Source organism: Dama dama, chromosome X (assembly GCF_033118175.1).
Source record: "Dama dama isolate Ldn47 chromosome X, ASM3311817v1, whole genome shotgun sequence".
In the NCBI taxonomy this organism is placed as follows: Eukaryota; Metazoa; Chordata; class Mammalia; order Artiodactyla; family Cervidae; genus Dama; species Dama dama.
The window spans coordinates 90,567,181-90,586,236 of record NC_083714.1 but is presented as its reverse complement, the minus strand read 5'-3'; the positions used below and the strand labels follow the sequence as shown (position 1 = coordinate 90,586,236).

The window sequence follows — 19,056 nt, the reverse complement described above, 5'->3', positions numbered from 1 at the left end:
TCCAGTGATACCAAGTCAATGAAATGGTAGAAGATATTTGTTGACATATTGGGAGGAAGAAGGTTGATTTTCTTTTTTTTCCTTTGCTCTTGTGAGAGAGAATAAAAGCCAGCTTTGTCTCTTCTTTTGCACAGTGTGGTGTAGCTGATGTGAAGAGTTGAAGTGCTGCAGCCCTTTTGCTACCAAGAACAGAGTCAAATTTACAATGGAGCTCACACTTGGGACGACTGAACTGACAGATGGTAGGAAATTAGGCCCTTGGTGATATTGTTGATCCACAGAAGCAAACCAATTTCCAAGCCCACTCATCCCCTGGAATTTGGAACCAATAGATCCTCTTTATTGTTTAAGACTACTGGAGTTGAGTTTTCTGTTACTTACAAATAAAAAAGCATATAAACTTTATTTTTTTCCTTTTTTAAAAAGGTTTTTATTGGAGTATAGTTGATTTACAATGCTGTGTTAGTTTCAGGTGTACAGCAAGATGATTCAGTTATACATATACATGTATTTAAAAATGTGGAACACTTCATGAATTTGTGTATCATCCTTGTGCAGGGGCTGTGCTAACCTCTATATTGCTCCAATTGTAGTAATGTGCTGTAGTAATGTAGTAAAGTGTGCCAAAGTGAGCACACTTTAAATTTTTTGATAAGTTGCCTTACAAAAGATATACCAGAAAAAAAAAACAGAAGAAAAAAAAAAAGATATACCAATTTACAATCCAGCAACAAAATATGAGTGTTTCTCTACAGCCTTGCCAAAATAATATATTATCAAACTATCTGATACTGCCATTTTTATAGGAAAAGAGTGGTATCTTAACAGTCTTTTTATCATGAGTAAGGTTAAACTTTTGTTAGTTTGTTTATGTTTTGGCCACTCTGCTCAGCATGTGGGATCTTAGTTCCCTGACCAGGGATTGAACCTGTGTCCCCTGCATGGAAGCATGGACTCCTAACCACTGGGCCACCAGAATTCCCTAAGCTTTCTAATATACTTAAAATTCACATATATTTCCTTTTTGTCTGCATGTGTGTGTATACTACTCATGTCCTTTGCCTAGTTTTCTATTTCTCTTTTCTTATTGCTTTGTAAAAGCTTTTTGTATCTGAAGTAAATCAGGTTCTTGTTATGTGGGTTGAAATGTACTTTCTGAATCTCTTCTTTGGCTTTTGATTTTCCTTTTCCATTAAAACTTTTTTTTGGCTGCACTGGGCCTTCATTGTTGCTTGTGGGCTCTTTCTGTTGCAACGCACAGGCTTCTCATTGCAGTGGCTTCTTTTGTTATGAAGCGCAGGCTCTAGGGCACTCAGACATTAATAGTTGCAGCTCATGGGCTCTAGAGTGAGGGCTCAGTAGTTGTGACACATGGGCTTAGTTGCCATACAGCATGTGGAATTCTCCTGGACCAGGGATTGAACCCGATCCCCTGCATTGACAGGCAGATTTCCAACCACTGGACCACCAAGGATCTTTTTGCATTTTTTAAAAATTTTATTTATTTATTTTTGACTGTGTTGGGTCTTCCTTGCTGTGCAGGCCTTTCTCTAGTTTGTGAGCAGTGGCTACTCTCTAGTTATGGAATTCTCTTGTTGTGGATCTGGTGTATGCAGACTTCAGTAGCTGTGGCTCCTGGACTTGAGAACACAGGCTCAGTAGTTGTGGTGTATGAACTCAGTTGTTTGCTCCATGGCATGTGGGATCTTCCTGGACCAGGGATCGACCCCATGTCTCCTGCGTTGACAGGTGGATTCTTTACCATTCAGCCACCAGGGAAGCCCTTCTTTTTGCTTTTTTATGGCAAATATATATAACAAAATTTAGCATTTTAAGCACACAATTCATTGACATTAAGTATATTCACAATATTGTATAACCTTTACCACTATTTATTTCCAGAACTTTCTCATCCTAAAGAGAAACTCTGTTCCTATTAAATGATAATTCTCCATTGTCCCTTCCAACAGACCTGGTAAACTGTTCTAATTTCTGTCTGTATGAATTTGCCTATTGTAGGTAACTTATATGAGTGTAATTGTACAATATTTGAATTTTTCTCTTATTTCATTTAGCATGTTTTCAAGATTCATATTTATTGTAACATATATCAGAATGTTATTCCTTTTTATGGCTGAATAATATTCCATTCTATGTATATACCAAATTTTATTTATTCATTCATCTGTTGATGGACACTTGAGTCATTTCTCAGTTCATTTCAGTGGCTCAGTCATATCCGACGCTTTGCGACCCCATAGACTGCAGCATGCCAAGCTTCCCTGTGATCACCAACTCCTAGAGCTTACTCAAACTCATGTCCATTGAGTCAGTGATGCCGTTGAAAGGCTGTTGCTGAACAATAAGATGCCAGGATTCTTGGCCTCCGGAGGAGACGAATTCGATCCAGGGCCAGAGACAAGGCTGGATCGCTCAGAGCTTTTGTGTAATAAAGTTTTATTAAAGTATAAAGGAGATAGAGAAAGCTTCTGACATAGTCATCAGAAGGGGGCAGAAAGAGTACCCCCTGCTAGTCTTCAGCTGTATGTTATATAGTCACTTGCAGTCTGTTAATGAAAAGAAAGGAATGTCTTAAAATTTAGAATGGCACCAGATAATTCATCCCAGGCCATAAAACAATTGACTTGAATCTTGTAGAAGGGCAGATTACCACGCAAATAGTTTCATTTACATAGATTAGGGGAACAATATCTGAGTATAACATACTGGTTTGTCGGGACTCCCCTGGTGGTCCGGTGGTTAAGACTTTGCCTTCCAATGCAGGGAGTGTCTGGTTCGATCCCTGGTCAGGGAGCTAAGACCCCACATGGCTTGCAGCCAAAAAACCAAAACATAAAACAGAAACATATCGTAACAAATTCAATAAGGATTAAAAAAAAAAAAACATACTGGTTTGTCAAGTAGGTTGAGCCATTTGGTGGAACCAACTTGAAGACAGAGTCTGGGGTACATTAACATAGCTTAAGACAAACATTTCCATAAGAAAAAATGTATTGGTTAACTCAAGGTTTTGAGAATAGTTAGCTTCAGGTGAAACCAGGTGTCATGGCAACACAGCATTTTAAGTGAAACCTCCTTTTAAATTTGTATAGAGAAGGAAAAAATATATCTCTAGTTTGTTTCTTCCTGCCGCTTAAGAGAGATAAAAATGTCTGGCACTTGCAGCCTATTTCTTCCATTTGGAGACCCCTGGCCTTCCTGCCTGTTACCCTCTCACCATCCAACCATCTCATCCTCTGTCGTCCCCTTCTCCTCCCACCTTCAATCTTTCCCAGCATCAGTGTCTGTTCAAATGAGTCAATTCTTTGCATCAGGTAGCCAAAGTATTGGAGCTTCAGCTTCAACATCAGTCCTTCCAATGAATATTCAGGACTGATTTCTTTTAGGATGGACTGGTTGGATCTCCTTGCAGTCCAAGGGACTCTCAAGAGTCTTCTCCAACACCACAGTTCAAAAGCATCAGTTCTTCAGCGTTCAGCTTTCTTTATAGCCCAACTCTCACATCCATTCATGACTACTGGAAAAGCCATAGCGTTGACAAAACAGACCTTTGTTGGCAAAGTAATGTCTCTGCTTTCTAAAATGCTGTCTAGGTTGGCCATAGCTTTTCTTCCAAAGAGCAAGTGTCTTTTTATTTCATGACTGCAGTCACCATCTGCAGTGATTTTGGAGCCCCCCAAAATAAAGTCTGTCACTGTTTCCATTGTTTCCCCATCTATTTGCCATGAAATGATGGGACCGGGTGCCATGATCTTAGCTTTTCGAATGTTGAGTTTTAAGCCAACTTTTTCACTCTCCTCTTTCACTTTCACCCAGAGGCTCTGTAGTTCTTCTTAGCTTTCTGCCATAAGGGTGGTGTCATCTGCCTGTCTGAGGTTATTGATGTTTCTCCAGGCAATCTTGATTCCAGCTTGTGCTTCATCCAGCCTGGCATTTCGCATGATGGACTCTGTATAAGGTAAATAAGCCAGGTGGCAATATACAGCCTTGACGTACTCCTTTCCATATTTGGAACCAGTCTATTGTTCCATGTCCAGCTCTAACTGTTGCTTCCTGACCTGCATATGCTGCACTCAATATGCTAGCAAATTTGGAAAACTCAGCAGTGGCCACAGGACTAGAAAAAGTCAGTTTTCATTCCAATCCCTAAGAAAGGCAATGCCAAAGAATGCTCAAACTACCACACAATTGCACTCATCTCACATGCTAGTAATGCTCAAAATTCTCCAAGCCAGGCTTCAACAGAACGTTGAACCATGAACTTCCAGATGTTCAAGCTGGTTTTAGAAAAGGCAGAGGAACCAGAGATCAAATTACCAACATCTGTTAGATTATCAAAAAAGCAAGATAGTTCCAGAAAAACATCTACTTCTGCTTTATTGACTATGCCAAAGCCTTTGACTGTTTGGATCACAATAAATTGGAAAATTCCTAAAGAGATGGGAATACCAGACCACCTGACCTGCCTCTTGAGAAATTTGTATGCAGGTCAGGAAGCAACAGTTAGAACTGGACATGGAACAACAGACTGGTTCCAAATAGGGAAAGAGGTATGTCAAGGCTGTATATTGTCACCCTGATTATTTAACTTACATGCAGAGTACATCATGAGAAACGCTGGGCTGGATGAAGCACAAGCTGGAATCAAGATTGCTGGGAGAAATATCAATAACCTCAAATATGCAGATGACACCACCCTTATGGCAGAAAGTGAAGAACTAAAGAGCCTCTTGATGAAAGTGAAAAAGGAGAGTGAAAAAGTTGTCTTAAAACTCAGCGTTCAGAAAACTAAGACCATGGCATCTGGTCCCATCATTTCATGGCAAATAGATGGGGAAACAGTGGCAGACTTTATTTTTTTTGGCTCCACAGTCACTGCAGATGGTGACTGCAGTCATGAAATTAAAAGGCGCTTGCTCCTTGGAAGGAAAGTGATGACCAACCTAGACATCATTTTAGAAAGCAGAGACATTACTTTGCCAACAAAGGTCCGTCTACTAAAGGCTATGGTTTTTGCAGTAGTCACGTATGGATGTGAGAATCGGACTATAAAGAAAGCTGAACGATGAAGAACTGATGCTTTTGAACTGTGGTGTTGGAGAAGACTCGAGAGTCCCTTGGACTGCAAGGAGATCAAACCAGTCAATCCTAAAAGAAATTAGTCCTGAATATTCATTGGAAGGACTGATGTTGAAGCTGAAGCTCCAATACTTTGGCTACCTGATGCGAAGAACTGACTCATTTGAAAAGACACTGATGCTGGAAAAGATTGAAAGTGGGAGGAGAAGGGGATGACAGAAGATGAGATGGTTGGATGGCATCACTGACTCAATGGACATGAGTTTGGGTAAACTCCGGGAGTTTCTGATGGACAGGGAAGCCTGGCATGCTGCAGTCCATGGGGTCACAAAGCGTTGGACATGACTGAGCGACTGAACTGAGCTGAATACTTAGGAGTGAAGTTTTTGTATCATGTGGTATTTCTATGTTTAAATTTCTGAGACCCTACCAAACTATTTTCCACAGCAGCTACAAGCATTTTACATTTCCATCAGCAATGTACAAAAGTTCCAATTTCCTTTTTAAAAAACTTATACAATTTATTTAAACTTTAAAAAGTTCATGCATTCCTCCCAACCCCTGCCCCCCACTTCTTAAAACCCCTCTTTGCCTCTTGCCACCATCAGTCTGATCTCTGTATTTCTAAGCTTGGGGATTTTTTTTTGTTATTATTTTCAGATTACACACATAGGTAAGATCATACTCTATATGTCTTTCTCTGTCCTACTTGTTTCACTTCCCTCTAGGTCCATCCATGTTGTTGCAGATTTCAAGATTTCATTCTTTTATGGCTGAAATATATATATATATAATATATATATATATATATATAATTTATTTATCACTTCATCTATCAGTGGATAGTTACATTGTTTCCATATCTTGGCTATTGTAAATAATGATGCAGTGAACATGGGGGTGTATGTATCTTTTCAAATTAGTGTTTTTATTTTCTTTGGATAAATACCCAGAAGTAGATAGGACTTCCCTGACTGTCCAGTGATTGAGACCGTGCTTCCAAAGCAGGGGTCTCTGATTTGATCACTGGTTGGGGAACTAAGATCCCACATGCCAAGCAGTGCAGCAGGAAAATAAAATTAAATAAATAAAAATTAAAATACCCAGAAGTGGAACTGCTGGATCATATAATAGTCCTATTTTTAGTTTTTTGAGTAACCTCTATACTGTTTTTCCATAGTGGTTGCATCAATTTACGTCCCTACCAACAGTGCACAAGGGTTCTATTTTCTCCACGTCTTTGCCAACACTTGTTATTACTTGTTTTTTGTTTGATTGTAATAGTCTTTTTTTTTAAGTAAAAAAATCTCAAATTTTTATTGTCTTCATAATAAAGTATGAAGCTCAAAACTGGACCACTTGGCCATTTTTCTTCTTTTCTCCTCCTAGCTCAAAATGCTTGTATCTCTTAATAGCCAACATTCTCTTAGATCTGCAGTTGGGCTCAATGCATTCAAGCCCGAATACAATCTACATGGTAGTTTTAGCCTTTTCCTGGAAAATCAGCTTAGTCTGCCCACCACAGTCACTCTGCTTCCTGTCATAATGCCACTTTCCCTGGGCATACAGAGAATCCTTGCCCTTCTTGTACTGTGTCACTTTGTGAGGTTGGTACTTGCCATACTTCTAACAGAAAGTCCAACGGACTTTGGAAATGTTCACCATGTTTGCAAGAGCATTATCAGAGAAAAGAGACCTGGCCAGAAAAGAAGTATATCCATGATAGTCACTTTAACAAGTGTGAGGTGATATCTATCCCACTGTGGTTTTGAATTGCATCCATGATGATTAATGATGTTGAGCATTTTTTCATGTACCTGTTGGCCACCTTTTGTCTTCTTTGGAAAAATATCTTATTCAGACCTTTTGCCCATTTTTAATCAGACTTTTTTTTTGCTGTTGACTTGTATGGGTTCTTTGTATTAAATATTTTTCAGATATATGACTTGTAATTATTTTCTTTCTTTTTAATTGAAGTTAATTGGTTAACAATGTGGTGTTAGTTTCAGCTATACAACAATGTGAATCAGCTATATGTATACATATATCCCCTCCCTCCTGTAATTATTTTCCTCATTCAATAGGATGCCTTTTTATTTTGTTGATGGTTTATTTTGCTGTGCACAAGATTTTTAGCTTGATGTAGTCTCACTTGTTGCTTTTGCCTTTGTGGCTTTTGTCTTTGCTATCAGACTAAAAAAAATCATCATCATCAAAACCGATGTTAAGGAGATCTACCTCCTATATTTCCCACTTATATTTTCTTCTAGATGTTTTATAGTTTTAGGTCTTACATTTAAGTCTTTAACCATTTTGAGTTAATTTTTGTGTATGATATAATATAGTGGTCCAGTTTCATTCTTTTCAGTGTGAATGTCCAAATTCCCCAGCACCATTTATTGAAGAGACTGGTTACTTTCTCCATAGTACATTCTTTGTTCCTTTGTCATAAATTAATTGACTAGAGTGCTAGTCGATTTCTTAGTCAAGTTAAGTTCTAGTCTAGTTTCTTAGTCTCGTTAATTTCTTCACATCCTCACCAACACTTGTTATTTTTCATTTTTAGTCATAGCCATCTCTAATAGTATGAAGTTGTATCACATTGTGATTTTGATTTGCATTTCCCTAAGGAAAGTTATGACCAACCTAGGTAGCATATTAAAAAGCAGAGACATTACTTTGCCAACAAAGGTCCGTCTAGTCAAGGCTATGGTTTTTCCAGTGGTCATGTATGGATATGAGAGTTGGACTGTGAAGAAAGCTGAGCGCCGAAAAATTGATGCTTTTGAACTGTGGTGTTGGAGAAGACTCTTGAGAGTCCCTTGGACTGCAAGAAGATCCAACCAGTCCATCCTAAAGGAGATCAATCCTGGGTGTTCATTGGAAGGACTGATGCTGAAGCTGAAACTCCAATACATTGGCCACCTCATGTGAAGAGTTGACTCATTGGAAAAGACCCTGATGCTGGGAGGGATTGGGGGCAGGAGGAGAAGGGGACGACAGAGGATGAGATGGCTGGATGGCATCACCGACTCGATGGACATGAGTTTGAGTGAACTCTGGGAGTTGGTGATGGACAGGGAGGCCTGGCATGCTGCGATTCATGGGGCCGCAAAGAGTTGGACATGACTAAGCGACTGAACTGAACTGAACTGAATGACTAATTATGTGTTGTACATCTTTTTGTATGTTTATTGGCCATTATTATACCTTCTTTGAAAAAAAATCCCTTTGCCCATCTTTGAATTTGGTTGTTTTATTATTTTTCAAGACCATTTTGACTATTCAGGGTCCCTTCAGATTCCAAATTAATTTTAGGATGGATTTTTCTATTTCTGCAAAAAATTACATTGGAATTTTGATCAGGATTGCACTGAATCTTTAGATCACTTTTTCCCCTACAATGTGTGAAGTGAAAGTCGCTCAGTCATGTCTGACTCTTTGTGACCCCAGGGAATTCTCCAGGCCAGAATACTGGAGTGGGTAGCCTTTCCCTTTTCCAGGGGATCTTTCCAACCCAGGGATTGAACCCAGGTCTCCCACATTGCAGGCGGATTCTTTACCACCTGAGCCACCAGAGAAACCCTTGGGTATGTGTATGTGTGTATAAAATTTGAGATGATCATGTGATTTTAATCCTTTATTATGTTAATATCATGTATCACATTGATTGATTTGCATATACTGAACCATCCCTGCATCCCAGGGCTAAATCTTACTTGGTTGTTGTATATGATCTCTTTAATGTGCTGTCAAAATAAGTATGCTAGTATTTTGTTGGGGATTTTTACATCTGTGTACATCAGGGATGTTGGCCTGTAGTTTTCTTTTCTTGTGGTGTCTTTGTCTGGCTTTGGTTTCAGGGTAATAGAGTGAATTCTGAAGTATTTCCTCTTCAATTTTTTGGGAAAAGTTTTGAGAAGAATTGGTGTTGCTTCTTTTTTTAATGTTTGGTTGAATTCACCAGTGAAACCATCGTAATCCTGAGTGTTCCTTTGTTGGGAAGTCTTCAATTACTGGTTAAATATCCTTACTAGATATAGGTCTTTTCAGATTTTCTATTTCTTTATGGGCCATTTTTGGTAATTTATGAAGGGGACATACTCATTTCCTCTACCCATGGACTACTGTATTTCAAATGTGTGAGTGTTTTTTCCACACCAAGAAATTATGCAGATCTCAGGGGACACCAACTAGGTGTTCTATGATTTAACTCAATTCTGACACTATCTACCAAGAGATAGCATCAGATCCTACAAGTTAAGAGTTGAGTCCCACAGGTGTGCTCCCACTTCAGATGCCAATTGCAAGTCCAGGTTGTCGTTTGTGTTTCTGACTGAGCAGCTACATATCGGAGGTTCCAAACACCCCCTTTTTTTGTTTTGTAACTTGCTAGAATGGCCCACAGAACTTAGTAAAACAGTTTACTTACTAGATTATTGGTTTGTTATCAAAGGCTAAAACTCAGAAACAGCCAGATGTAAGAGATACGTAAAGTTATGGGGGAAGGAGTGTAGAGCTTCCATGACTTCCCTGGGTGTGACACTGTCTTAGTACCTCCACATGTCCACCAACCTAGAAGCTCTCCAAATTCCTTTGGTTAGGATATTTATGGAGGTGCATGTTTGATATGCATGTTTGATTGAATCATTGGCCATTGGTGATTCCATTGATTTCCAGCCCCTCTCCCTTGAAAGTCAGGGGATGGGACTGGAAGTTCTAATCATCTAATCACATGGTCATTTCCCTGGCTGTCACCTCCCATCCTGAGGATATCCAGAAGTCCCCAGCCAGCCAACAGTCATCTGGTTTATAGTCTTGTTCAAGTCTTCTACTTCTACACTGATTTGTCTGGTTACTTGACTGATCAAATTGTCCTGTTCCTTTTTCCCCTCCAGTTTTAGTTCTTATTTCTAGTCAATGAGTAATAACTCCTGTATTCAAAACACCTAAACTTATACTTTTTCTGTCTGAAACAATAATTATTTTGTACCTATTGTTCTCCCTTCATATTTTTCCCCACCTCTAATGTTTCCGTAAAATTATTTCAAATTTTGGTTTTAGGATTATTAAAATTCTTGGCTAAATTATACCTCTTTTATTTTGGATACAATATTTATTTGGATACAATATTTATATTGTAGGAATCCTTAATGATTATGGTCAGAGCCATATTATCAGAAAATATTTATTTTAATTGTTATTTACTTTTTGAATATTTACATAGTTTAAAAATTTCAAAAGTTTCAAGAGGATATACAGTTTAAAAATCGCCTTGTCACTCTTGTCCCCAAGCCAGACAGTTTCTCCTTCTAAGAAACAACTAAAGTCGCCAGTTTCTTTTTCACTTTTGCTACACTGCATAGCATGTGAGAATCTTAGTTCCCCAACAAGGGATCAAACCCACATGCTAAACTGGAAGGACAGAGTCTTAACCACTCACCAACAGGGAAGTCCCTAAAGTTATCAGTGTCTTGAGTATCTTTTCAGAGATATTCTGTGATATATAAGCAAAAATTGATAGTCTTTCTTTTAATTTTTTTCTTATCAAAATAATAGCATGCCATCCACATGTTCTGCATCTTGTTTTTGTCTTAACACTGTATCTTGCAGGTCATTCCAAACTCTCCTTTTTAAACCTTTTACTGTGGAAATTTTCAAGCACATACAAAGGAGAGAGAATGGTATAATAAGTCCCCATGTACCTATCACCCAATTCAATAATAATGAACTCTGTTATTATTGCCTTATTTAGCCCTCTCATTTATTACTATTAATATTATTATTAGGAAAATTTTGCTATAGTATTTAAAGCATATTCTAGATATCTTCCTACACACTTCACTTTTAAATATTTTGGTTTATATATATCTTTAGAAGGCAAAGACTTAAAAAATATAACTACAATAACATTATTACACTCAATAGAATGTATAATTTCCCAATTTCACCTAATGCCTAGTCTGCATTTAGTTTTCCCTTAGCAGCTCTAAAATGTTTTATTTTGCAGTTGCCAACCTTCAGGTATTTTTATTGACAATTTCAGAAGCTCTGCAAAAGAACAATGCAAAGAAATAAAGGAAAACAATAGAATGGGAAAGACTAAAGATCTCTTCAAGAAAGTTAAAAATACCAGAAATGGTATGGACCTAACAGAAGCAGAAGATATAAAGAAGAGGTGGCAAGAATACACAGAACTATACAAAAAAAAACAAACAACAACAGCTTAATGACCCAGATAACCACAGTGGTGTGATCATTCAACTAGAGCCAGACATCCTGGAGTGCAAAGTCAAGTGGACCTTAGGAAGCATCACTATGAACAAAGCTAGTGGAGGTGATGGAATTCCAGTTGAGCTATTTCAAATCCTAAAAGATGATGCTGTGTAAGTGCTGCACTCAATATGCCAGCAAATTTGGGAAACTCAGCAGTGGCCACAGGACTGGAAAAGGTCAGTTTTCATTCCAATCCCAAAGAAAAGCAATGCCAAAGAATGTTCATACTATCACACAATTGTACTCATTTCACATGCTAGCAAGGTCATGCCCAAAATCATCCAAACTAGGCTTCAACAGTACGTGAACTGAGAATTTCCAAATATACGTGGTAGATTTAGAAAAGATAGAGGAACCAGAGATCAAATTGCCAACATCCATTGGATCATAGAAAAAGCCAGGGAATTCCAGAAAATCATCTACTTCTACTTCATTGACTATGCTAAAGCCTTTGACTCTGTGGATCACAACCAACTTGGAAAATTCTTAAAGAGATGGGAATACCAGACCACCTGACCTACCTCCTGTGAAACCTGTATGCAGGTGAAGGAGCAGCATTTAGAACCAGACATGGAACAACTGACTGGTTACAAATTGGGAAAGGAGTACGTCAAGGCTGTATAGTGTCACCCTGCTTATTTAACTTATATGCAGAGTACATTGTGAGAAATGCTGGGCAGGATGAAACACAAGCTGGAATCAAGATTGCCAGGAGAAATAACAACCTCAGATATGCAGATGACACCATCCTTATGGCAGAAAGCAAAGAGGAACTAAAAAGCCTCTTGATAAAGGTTAAAGAGGAGAGTGACAAAGCTGGCTTAAAATTCAACATTCAAAAAACGAAGAACGCAGAATCTGGTCCCATCACTTCATGGCAGACATGTGGGGAAAAGACAGAAAAAGTGACTTTATTTTCTCGGGCTCCAAAATCAGTGCAGATGGTGACTGCAGCCATGAAATTAAAAGCTGCTTGCTCCTTGGAAGAAAAGCTATGACAAACCTAGACAGTGTATTAAAAAGCAAAGACATTATTTTGCCAATAAAGGCCTGTCTAGTCAAAGCTATGGTTTTTCCAGTAGTCATGTATGGATATGAGATTTGGACCATAAAAGGGCTGAGCACCAAAGAATTGATGCTTTTGAACTGTGGTGTTGGGGAAGACTCTTGGGAGTCCTTTGGACTGCAAGGAGATCAAACCAGTCAATCCTAAAGGAAACCAGTCCTGAATATTCATTGGAAGGACTGATGTTGAAGCCGAAGCTCCAGTACTTTGGCCACCTGATGGGAAGAGCCAACTCATTGGAAAAGTCCTTGATGCTGGGAAAGTTTGAAGGCAAGAGGAGAAGGGGGCGATGGGATGAGATGATTGGATGGCGTCACTGACTCAACAAACATGAGTTTGAGCAAGCTCCAGGAGATGGTGGACAGAGAAGCCTGGCGTACTACAGTCCATGGGATCGCAAAGAGTAGGACACAACAACAATGGAAGCTCTGCCACTGCTGCTCACTGTTTTCGTTAAGCTCTTTTTCCTATTTGACACTGTTGTGTATATTTCTTATAACGTTTAAAGCTATTCTCCATGTTCTGTTCTAAGTCCTTTTTATTGGCTCCTGTACTTCCTTTTACCTGCACCCTTGAGGCCCAATGTTGAACTCTCGTCTCTTTTTCTCTACCTTTCCTTCTTTCATGTAACTAATCTATATTATTGTTTCAACGATCACCTTTGCTTGAAACTTATCATCAGTCAGTCAGTTCAGTCACTCAGTCATGTCCGACTCTTTGCAACCCCATGGACTGCAGCACACCAGGCATCCCTGTCCATTACCAACTCCCAGAGATTACTCAAACTCATGTCCATTGAGTCAGTGATACCATCCAACCATCTCATCCTCTGTCATCCCCTTCTCCTGCCTTCAATCTTTCCCAGCATCAGGGTCTGTTCAAATGAGTCAGTTCTTTGCATCAGGTGCCAAAGTATTGGAGTTTCAGCTTCAACATCAGTCCTTCCAATGAATACTCAGGACTGATTTCCTTTGGGACTGACTGGTTTGATCTGCTTGCAGTCCAAAGGACTCTCAAGAGTCTTCTCCAACACCACAGTTCAAAAGCATCAATTCTTTGGCACTCAGAGCTCTTAATGGTCCAACTCTCATATCCATTCATGACTACTCGAAAAACCATAGCTTTGACTAGATGGACCTTTGTCAGCAAAGTGATGGCTCTGCTTTTAAATATGCTGTCTAGGTTGGTCATAGCTTTTCTTTCACGGAGCAAGCAGCTTTTCATTTCATGGCTGCAGTTACCATCCATAGTGATTTTGGAGCCCAAGGAGATAAAGTCTGTCACTGTTTCCATTGTTTCCTCACCTATTTGCCATGAAGTGATGGGACCAGATGCCATGATCTTTGTTTTTTGAATGTTGAATTTTAAGCCAGCTTTGTCATTCTCCTTTTTCACCTTCATCAAGAACCTCTTTAGTTTCTCTTTGCTTTCTGCCATAAGGATGGTGTCATCTGCATATCTGAGGTTGTTGATATTTCTCCTGGCTATTTTGATTCCAGCTTGTGCTTCATCCTGCCCAGCATTTCTCACAATGTACTCTGCATATAAGTTAAATAAGCAGGGTGACACTATACGGCCTTGATGTACTCCTTTCCCAATTTGTAACCAGTCAGTTGTTCCATGTCTGGTTCTAAATGCTGCTTCTTGACCTGCATACAGGCTTCTCAGGAGGTAGGTCAGGTGGTCTGGTATTCCCATCTCTTTAAGAATTTTCCACAGTTGGTTGTGATCCACACAGTCAAAGGCTTTAGCGTAGTCAATGAAGTAGAAGTAGATGTTTTTCTGGAATTCCCTGGCTTTTTCTATGATCCAATGGATGTTGGCAATTTGATCTGTGGTTCCTCTACCTTTTCTAAATCCAGCTTTTACATCTGGAAGTTCTAGGTTCACATACTGTTGAAACCTAGCTCAAAGGATTTTGAGCATGATATTTCTGGCATGTGAAATGAGTACAATTGTGTGGTAGTTTGCACATTCTTTGGCATTTCTCTTCTTTGGGATTGGAATGAAAACCGACGTTTTCCCGTCCTGTGGCCACTGCCATTCCAAATTTGCTGGCATATTGAGTGCAGCAGTTTAGTATCATCATCTTTCAGAATTTGAATTAGCTTAGCTGGAATTCTATCACCTCCACTAGCTTTGTTCATAATGATGGTTCCTAACGCCTCGGAAGCATCAAGGGTAGTGACGCTTGACTTGACACTCCAGGATGTCTGGCTATAGGTGAGTGATCACACCATCATGGTTATCTGGGTCATTAAGCTCTTTTTTGGGTAGTTCTTCTGTGTATTCTTGCCACCTCTTCTTTATATCTTCTGCTTCTGTTCAGTCCATGCCATTTCTGTCCTTTATTGTTCCCACTTTTGCATGAAATGTTCCCTTGGTATATTTGACTTTCTTGAAAAGATGTCTAGTCTTTCCCATTCTGTTGTTTTCCTCTACTTCTTTGTATTATTCACTTTAGAACACTTTATCTCTCCTTGCTATTGTTTGGAGCTCTGCATTCAGATGGGTATATCTTTCCTTTCCTCCTTTGCCTCTTGCTTCTTTTCTTTTCTCAGCTATTTGTAAGGCCTCCTCAGACAACCATTTTGCTTTTTTGCATTCTTTTTCTTGGAGATGTTTTTGATCACTGCTTCTTGTACAATGTTATGAACCTCTGTCCATAGTTCTTCAGGCACACTATCACATCTAATCCCTTGAATCGAAAAGATTTGAACACGTACTATACAGGAAAGCTATATCAATAGCAATTAAGTAAATGAAAGCTGTTCAAATCATTGGGCATCAGGGAAATACAAGTGGAAACCCCCATGAAATACCACTATATATACCCACCTGAACTGCTAAATTAAAAAGACAATAGGGGACTTCCCTGGTTATCCAGTGGCTAAGAATCCACTTGCCAATGTAAGGGATACTGGTTTGATCCCTGGTCTGGAAAGATCCCATATGCTGTGAAGCCACTAAGCTCATGTGCCAGTTACTGAGCCAGTGCTCTAGAGCCTGTGAGCTGCAACTACTGAGCTCGTGTGCCTAAAGCCTGTGCTCTGCAACAAGAAAAACCACTGCAATGAGCTGCCTGGACACCAAATGGATGAGTAGCCCCTGCTCGCTGCAATTAGAGAAAACCCACATGCAGCAAGGAAGACCTACCAAAGCCACCCCCCCAAAAAATATTTTTTTTAAAAAAGACAATAAGAGCTTCCCTGGTAGTCCCGTTGCTAAGATGTCACATTCCCAATGCAGGGGGCCTGGTTTCAATAGCTGGAACCCAAATGCCACAACTAAGAGTTCATATGCTGCAACTGAGGCTCCCACATGCTGCAATGAAGAATGAAGATCCCAAGTGTCGAAAGTATGACCCAGCACAATCAAATAAATAAAGACTTAAGACAAGACTAAGTGATGGTGAAGGTGTGGAGTCACTGAGACTGTCATACATTAGCATTTTAAATGGTAAAACCACTTTGGTGTGCTATTTGATAGTTTCTCAAGATGTTAAATATTCAAAGTTAAACATACACCTACCCAATGACCCAATAATTCCACTCTTAGGTATCCCTCTAGAGAAATGAAAATATATGTTTAAAAACAGACTGATGAACGAAATGTCCAAGCACTGAGGTATGGGGGGAAGTGATTCTGGCTTACACCTGAGTTAACTTGAATTTTATACACACAGCCTGTTTGTGGCCTATCAAGCATACATTGTAACTCTGCTTTAAGGATTAAAGAAAAGGACGCATTGACCAGAAGTAAAAAATGTCCATGTTAAAAATAAAGGTTAAATTCCTCCCTTCCTTTCAAGATAAGACGTCCTTACTGGTGCTAAGGCCACTAAGGTGTGCATGCTGATCTGTTTTATTGGTTTGTTTTTGAAAGCCTTAAAAGAATGTATCCATGACTTGTTTGATGTTCTTTGCTCTGGCAAGATATAAAATTGTGCTGAAAACCATACTTATCTGGAGCAGTTCCTCAGGGTTATCTGAGAAGCTGTCTTCAGGGCTACAGTTCTCAGTGTGGCTCAAATAAAACTCTTTTCTTTTTTTTTTTTTATAAAACTCTTTTCTATTCCTATTATTGTTTATTATTTTCGTCAGTAAGACTTATACACAAATATTCATAGCAGCTTTATCCATAATGGCCCCAAACTGGAAATAATTTGCATATCCTTGCTACTAAGCAATAAAAAGGAAGAAACTACTATTATGCTCCACAACATTAATAAATCTCAAAAATATGCTGAGCAAAAAAAAGTGGACACAAAAGAGTAAATGCTCTATGATTCCATTTATATGAGGTTCTAGAAAAGTATAATTAATCTTTAGTGATAGCAAGCAGAACAGTGGTCGACTGGGGGTGGTAGGGATTGACTGCAAAGAGAGACAAAGGAACTATTTGGGGGTAATGGAAATGTATGTCTTGATTGTGATAGTAATTAGGGTGCATACATTTGTCAAAAGTCATCAAACTATAAACATAAAATGAGCTTATTTAATGTCATATAAATTATACCTATATAAATCTGATTTAAAAAGAAAAAATATAATTTAGCAATAAAAACGGATGAAGTATTAATACATGCTACATTGTGGATGAAACTCAAGAACATCATGCTAAGTGGAAGAAGCCAAAAACAAAAAGATAATATATTGTGTGATCCCATTCATGTGAATTGGTCAGGAAACACAACTTTAGAGACAAGTAAATCAGTGGTTGTTGCCTGGGGGTTGGGAGCAGGGAGTGACTGTTACTGGGCATTAGAGATATTTTGGGGTGATGGACATATATTAAAATCAAATTGTGATGATAATAGCACAAAGTTTTAAATATACTAAAATTCATTTAATTGTACACTTAAAATGAGTGAATTTATGGTATGTAAATTATATTTCAATATAGCTGTTTTAAAAGATAATTGACCAGCAACCACACTCCTTGATATCTGTCCAAATGAGTTGAAAACTTATGTCTGCACAAAAACCTGCATTTAGATGTTTATATTGTTTTGTTCATAATTGCCAAATCTTGGAAGCAACAAAGATGTCCTTCAGTGAGAGAATGGATAAACTGTGATACATCCAGACAATGAAATATTCAGTTCAGTTCAGTTCAGTCGCTCAGTCGTGTCCAACTGTTTGTGACCCTATGAACCACAGCATGCCAGGCCTCCCTGTCCATCACCAACTCCCAGAGTCCACCCAGACCCATGTCCATTGTGTTGGTGATGCCATCCAACCATCTCATCCTCTGTCATCCCCTTCTCCTCCTGCCCTCAATCTTTCCCAGCATCAGGGTCTTTTCAAGTGAGTCAGTTCTCCGCATCAGGTGGCCAAAGTATTGGAATTTCAGCTTCAACATCAGTCCCTCCAATGAACACCCAGGACTGATCTCCTTTAAGATGGACTGGTTGGATCTGGTCAGCACCAAAATGGAATGAGCTATCAAGCCATGAAAAGACATGGAAAAACCTCAAATGTATATTACTAAGTGGAAAAAACCAATCTGAAAATGCTACATACTGTATAATTCCAATTATATAGCATTCTAGAAAAGGTGAAACTAAGAGAAAAAAGATCAGTGGGTGCCAGGGTTAGGAGGGAGGGAGGGATGCATAGACAGGCCACAGAGGATTTTTAGGGCAGTGAAACTATTCTGAATAATACTATTGTGGTGAATACACATGTTAAAACTCATAGAATGTACAGCTCCAAGAATAAATCCTAATGTAATCTATGGACTTTGGATAATACTGATGTGTCAGTGTAGGTATGTTGATTGTAACAAATGTATCATGGGAACTCTGTACCTTCCACTCAACTTTGCTATGACCCTGAAACTGCTCTAAAAAATGAAGTACTAAAAAGTAAATGTTTTGGACTTCCCTGGTGGTCCAGTGATTAAGAATCCACCTTCCAGTGCTGAGGACAGGGGTTCGAGTTTGATCCCTGTTCAGGGAACTAAGATCCCATGTGCTACAACTAAAGATCCCACATTCCACCATGAAGACCCAACACAACCAAATAAATAAATATTTTTTTTAAAAGTCACTGTTAAACAAAAATAATAATAACATGTATTATGAGATACAAGTGTAACAAGAATAGTCCAGGAAGAGAGAAATGGATGGATATTAATATAAGGTTCTTATACTTTTTATAAAGTGGTATAATAACACTTGTGGGTAGACTGATAAGTTATAGATATACACTGTCAACCTTTAAGCAACCACTAAAATAACACAACAAAGAGGTACAGCTAAGAAACCAACAAAGGAGATAAATTGGAATAAAAATAATATTGATTGATTCAAAAGAAGGTGGAAAAAGAACAGTGAATAGTGGGGGATTGAAAAAAAATAGCAAGATGAAAAAAAAAAAATAGCAAGATGACAGTCTCAAACCTAATCATATCAGCAATCATGTTAAATGTACATGACCTAAAGACCCCAGTTTCAGGGTAAAGATGATCAGACTGGGTAAAAAAAAAAGCAAGACCCAATCATATGCTGCCTATAAGAAATATTCTTAATACAAAGATACAAATAGGTTAAAAGTATGTAAAAAAAGATGTACCATGATAACACTAGTCAAAAGAAAGCTGCAGGAGCT

General features: G+C 38.7%; 1 protein-coding gene, 1 non-coding gene and 1 pseudogene across 3 annotated transcripts in view; 1 reads left to right on the top strand and 2 right to left on the bottom strand.

The window, feature by feature from the left end:
- The window catches only part of ITGB1BP2 (integrin subunit beta 1 binding protein 2), a 39,887-nt gene extending 36,715 nt beyond the window's left edge, over window positions 1-3,172 (top strand). For both annotated transcript variants that reach the window (XM_061136802.1, XM_061136801.1), the window contains one exon: window positions 135-3,172. In XM_061136802.1, coding sequence (XP_060992785.1) covers window positions 135-161 — 27 coding nt within the window. In that variant the 3' untranslated portion in view covers window positions 162-3,172. The remainder of the gene's footprint in view (window positions 1-134) is intronic.
- Window positions 514-616, bottom strand: LOC133053291 (U6 spliceosomal RNA). The gene has a single exon (XR_009692217.1). It is a non-coding gene; the product is annotated as a U6 spliceosomal RNA (small nuclear RNA).
- A 3,061-nt stretch (window positions 3,173-6,233) lies between the features above and the next one.
- LOC133051957 (large ribosomal subunit protein eL42-like) lies at window positions 6,234-10,129 on the bottom strand (annotated as a pseudogene).
- Between the last annotated feature and the right edge of the window lie 8,927 nt (window positions 10,130-19,056).